Here is a 5,353-nt window from a genome sequence, read left to right on the forward strand (position 1 = left end):
TCCCCAGCTCCATTTAGGTTAATAAAATACGTGCAAAATAAATCCCTTGGAAGGCAGTATCAAAGATAAATGTTTTTCCCTGCTGGTTGGATCAAGGATGTTTGCTAGTTTAGATTATCACATTTGTGGGGCCATTTTTGCCGTGCCTAAGAAGTGGAGGAAGGTGTTTAGAAAGTGATTCCAATCAATTCAAGATCTAGTTCCTCGTCAGGAACTGAATTTTAGCCCGGCTAGGTGGGATTTTAGCCTGATTGCAAACAAGGAATCCAGGATGGAACTTGGCTTAGCTGGCTAAACCACCCATCCTACAATTTAAGCCCCATTGAGCGTGAATATCCGGCACCCCAATTCCCAGCCAGCTGCGCTCGTGTAGCCATTCCTCCACCCTCTGTCAAGGACGGATGGAGAAAAATGCTCCTTTATAGCAGGGTTTTTTTTTTCCTCTATGGGCTGGTTTAGGACAATCCCTCCCTCCCTCCCTCCCAGCCCCCCCAAATGATCTTTTCACCCCAAATGTTCATTTCAAGTATCTTCTCCAGCAAAAGATGGGAGGTGAGCCATGCGCGGGCGCCAAGGCACGGTGGTGAAGGCAGGATAAAACACGGCCGAGGACCAGGGCGAGAAAGGAGATCTCCAGCAGTGGCTTGCTTCTTTTGTTGGAGGCCACCACCCCATCCTCCCGGGCCAAATCCATTTCCTGCAGCCAGGCTGGGCCGATCGTCCAGTTCTTGCCCCTGCGCCATCTCCAAAACGGACGAGTCGCCGAGTCGTCCTCGCTCGACAAAACTCCACGGGACCTTTTGTGGCTGACGGCGAGTGGAAAACTAAACAAGGATGCAGAAAGTTTGGGTGGAATTATCAAGAAAAGGAATCTTTTCTGGAAAATCCCACTGGGATGTGATCTTGGAAAGGAGCTTTCCACCTGCAGCTTGGCCCAGGGATGGAGCGCGGGGCAGGTTTCCGGGAAAAATGCACGGGAAAGGATGAACCCCCAAGAGTTTGTCTCAATGAATCCAACATAGTTCACTCCTACAGCGAGAGTCTTGTCCTTCCGGTGTCAAAAGGGGGGTCATTGGTAAAGAAGGTAATTTTTGAGAGATTTGGGCAAAGGTAGCGTCGCGATCTCACACAGCCGGTTCTTGCCCAAAGCGAGGCGCACCGAACGCCGGCAAAGGTCCATCAGCGGTAAAGGTTCGGCTAAAAGGGAAACAGATCCAAAATTAGCACTGTTTACAAATTAAGTACAGTCCAAATTCAACCAGCCGTTTGACCGCACAGACAGGTCGAGATCTTTCAGTGAGCCCAGCTGTATACCGGATGTAATTTAAAAAAAAAAACAACGGACAAAATTGGTACAGTTCACAGCAAAATGGCTTTGCGCGTTAAGATTAAGATTGATCGCAGAGGCCAAATTCATCATTTAACTTGCTGGAATGAGATCAGCCCCGATCTAGATCCGTGTTTCTCAATCTCAGCACCTTCAAAATGCGTGGACTTCAACTCCCAGAATTCCCCAGCCCGGCCTGCAGGATTCTGGGAGTTGCAGTCCTCACCTGCTGGAGGGGGGATTCTGGGAATTGAAGTCCGTCCATTTTAAAGTTGCTGCCATTGAGAAAGGCTGACATCCATTAGCACAAAGTCAAATTGCCACCAGTTCTTTCTGGTCTGAGAAATGCGTATTTTTTTTTATTTTTCTTAAATTAGCCCAAATCCTTCGTCTGCTAGATCCAGAAAATCTCTAGGTGGCCAGAGGAAGAATCGGTCGGTTCCCTTTGGCGTCACAAATCCCCGACTTCCAAAGTGAGTTAAGACGACAGAGATGAAATAAGCTCGTTCTGGCAATTAGCTTTGTCTACAAAACTAATTTTGGAAATTTAGCGGAGTCAGGAGGGGGGAGGGAAAAAAAGTTGCATAGTAGCCGAGACCAATTTTGACCTCCCCATTCCAGAGAAAAAAGTCTCATCCTGTTGACTAAGTTCGGCTAAGTCATCCCACTTAAAAGCAACACCTGCAGGAAAACGTCACGAATATCGGCAATTAAATCTCTTTTTTTTGCAATGACTTATTTCTCCCAGCTGCCGTTTCCTCCTCCGGCAGATTTTCCAAAGACGGTTGCCAACGGCAAGCCTCAAATCATGCACGCCGACGGCTAAGCCACACGGGAGAGCACCGGGTGGCATTCCATGTGTCAGAATTGGGCACCCAACCCAACACACCCGAGAGGACGGCAAGCAGTGCCAAAATGTTACTGACCAAACTCTCCTGGATTCAGAAGTTCTGAATTAAGGGTTGGGGGAAGTCCACTTGAGGATAATTCACTAACTTTTCTGCCTGAAATTTCGTCTTGACCGGCTTCGCTTTGCTATAGCGTGTAGGTAGTCCCTTGGCCTATATGACCACAAACGAGCGCAAAGTTTCCATTGCTAAGCAAGGCAGTTGTTGAGTTTTGCTGCATTTTACAACTTTTTTTTTTTGCCCCTTAAGCGAATCACTGAAGTTGTTAAGCAAATCGTGCCGTCATTAAGTGAATCTGGCTTCTTCCGTTGACTTTGCTTGCCAGAACACAGGTGGAGAAGAATAGAATAGAATAGAATAGAACAGAATAGAATAATGCAGAATACAATATAGAATAGAATATAGAATAGAATAAAACAGAATAGAATGGAATGGAATGGAATAGAATAGAATAAGGATAGAAATAGGATAGAATAGAAATAGAGAATAAAATAGAAAGAGAATAGAGAATAGAAATAGAATAGAACAGAACAGAATAGAACAGGACAGAAGGGGAAACCAAGTTGCTAGATCTCAAGGCTACAGAGAAGAGTTGGAGCAAAACTGATTTTGGCACTCGCTTCTCTGGGCAAGGGTCTTCTTCTCCCTGGGTGACCAGCTCAGCAGGCAGCCCTGAATCACCAGGAAATGCAGTCCTATCCTACCATTAAATAAATACATAAACAGACAGCATTACAGCTGGGAGGGTCTACAAAACCTGCTGGCGCCAAACCATCAATCAAGCGATTGATTGGTTGATTCCCTGCACTGCCTTTTAAGAAAGCGGCGTCTGCACGTTGTGGATGCAAATCCCAAGATGCAGACCCGCCTCCCCCATCCCCAAATTCTCCCCGTGCCCCCTTTTCCTAGTGTTTCGCCCCCTTGGGAGAGAAGAAATCTTTTCCCCGATCCAGGATTTGGAGAAAACCCGAGGCTGTTCCACTTTATCTGCCAAAAAACAAAAACAAAACCCATTTGCAAAAGATAATAAATCCCAACTTGGGTTGCTAAGCCAGCTGAAACCCACCAAGCACCAAGCAAGATTGTGCCACACACCAGGAATNAAAAAAAAAAAAAAAAAAAAGGCATATTCTGGAGAATTATGACTCAGCAACTAAGTCTTAAAACTCTTTTGTCATTGACAGGAATTTAGCTGTCTGGTTGCAGATAAGCCAACAGGCCCACCGGCTGCTGTTTTGTTTTTTTTAAACGCGTCCTCACCCCCCCAAAAAATAAAAAAATACCACGGAGGGCAGGATTTTAGATTTAGTTTTTAAATTTTAAATTTTAATCCATTGATTTGCTCAGTTTCCCTCTTCTCAGCAAAACCGGATTCTCTTCTCTCGTAAAAATGGGAGCCCCCGGTTTGCAAAGAAACACCCCCCCCCCAAAAAAAGCACCAAGAAGCCAGAAAAATCAACCCAGCATCAAATTCCGACATAATTTGTGAGCCTCGGTTGGTAAAGATGAGCTTCAAAGAGCAAATTGTGTAGGAATCAACACACACTGTTCGGAAGTCATACAAATGAGGACCCAGATTATTGGGAGGCAACAGGCCGAGTCTGTAAACTGCTTAGAGAGGGCTGTAAAAGAATTATGAAGCGGTATATAAGTCTAAGTGCTATTGCTTGTGAAGGAAGGAAGGAAGGAAGGAAGGAAGGAAGGAAGGAAGACAAGAAGGAAGACAAGAAGGAAGACAAGAAGGAAGGCAGCCTGGTGGTGCCGTGGTTAGAATACAGAATTGCAGTCTAAACTCTGCCCACTGCCATCAGTTCGATCCTGACCGGCTCAAGGTCGACTCAGCCTTCCATCCTTCTGAGGTCGGTAAAGTGAGGGCCAAAATTGTTGGGGGGCAATAGGCCAACTCTGTAAACCGCTTAGAGAGGGCTGTAAAGAACTGTGAAGCGGTCTATAAGTCTAAGTGTTACTGCTGCTATTGCTAATTATCCTGTACAGAGGCCCAATTAGAACCAGGTATCACGAAAGCGAAGAGACTTACGGTCGAGGCCGTTCAAGTATCGCATCTGGATTTCACAGTGGCCCCACACGGCGCTCACCACGGGGTGCAGTTTTTTCCCTTTCAGCCCCCGAAAGGCCACGCCCATGTACTGTCCGTCCACGATGAAGCTCAGGGTCCCGTCGTCCATGTCCAGCACCACCAAGAACGAATCCGGCACAATGAACGTCTCGTCCGCCTCCAGGAACGCCGGATAGGTCTTGCTGGCCTGGTTCTTCCCGTCGTGGTAGAGCCGGTTACGCCCCAGATCCCAGCCCCAGGACTCCAGGTTGTTCCCGATCAGGGTGGTGTAGCCCACCGAGTGCAAAGGGGCCTCGGCGGTGGCCACGCCCACCACGGCGTGGGTCCCCCGCTGCCTCATCGCCCAGGTAATCTGCCAGACGTGGAGCCCGCGAGTGTACCCCACTTTGCCCCGGATGGCGTCGGTACTCTGGGCCACCGGATGCCGGTGGAAAGTCAACTTATTGTCCTCTTTCACGAAGACGTTGAGCGACCGGTCGTCGTTGTTCCACGAATGGAGCAGCTGGACTTCGTAGGAGACGAACGGCATGTCCAGCAGGAGGTCCAGCCGAGACGGCTTGCTGTAATTCAGCCCTTGCAGCTCCTGCTTCAGCGGCCGGCACACGGGATCCCGCATGTCCACCGTTTTGATCCCCCCTGTCACTTTTTGCCCCATGATTCAAGGACCAGCGCTCGGCCACGGTCATCCGGCGAGTGAGCCCGCTGCTCCGAGACCTCGTTCAGAAGCTGCTGCGGCCGGCAGCGGTCAACAGCACCTAATTGGGTGGAAAGAAAAACAAGGGATGGGTTAAACATTAAAACAGGTGGCTTTGTGAGGACAGAGGCTCGGGGCGGCGGCGGAACCACTGGGGGGCAGCCCAGAAAGACAGATTTCCTCCCCCCAACACACCAATCCTGGGATGAAAAGGAGAAGACAACGGCCCTTAACGGAATAGAACATCTGCCCCCAGCATCCTTTGGAAGCCTCCAGATGTTCCGAGGTGAATGGCGTTCACTACCACGTTCCAAAGTTCCACGCTCTGCATTCATCACGTTGGGAAG

At 48.6% G+C, this 5,353-nt stretch overlaps 1 protein-coding gene across 1 annotated transcript; it reads right to left on the bottom strand.

Annotated features, from left to right (window-relative positions):
• Window positions 1-1,069: 1,069 nt before the first annotated feature.
• On the bottom strand, window positions 1,070-4,967 carry SPSB1 (splA/ryanodine receptor domain and SOCS box containing 1). The gene is made up of 2 exons (XM_015821433.1): window positions 4,274-4,967; window positions 1,070-1,197 (listed from the first exon to the last, which is right to left on the bottom strand). Exons 1-2 carry the CDS (start codon window positions 4,965-4,967, stop codon window positions 1,070-1,072), a joined length of 822 nt encoding a protein of 273 aa, XP_015676919.1.
• Window positions 4,968-5,353: the final 386 nt, after the last annotated feature.

Source organism: Protobothrops mucrosquamatus, unplaced genomic scaffold (genome assembly GCF_001527695.2).
Source record: "Protobothrops mucrosquamatus isolate PMUCROS unplaced genomic scaffold, P.Mucros_1.0 scaffold1329, whole genome shotgun sequence".
NCBI classification, from domain to species: Eukaryota; Metazoa; Chordata; class Lepidosauria; order Squamata; family Viperidae; genus Protobothrops; species Protobothrops mucrosquamatus.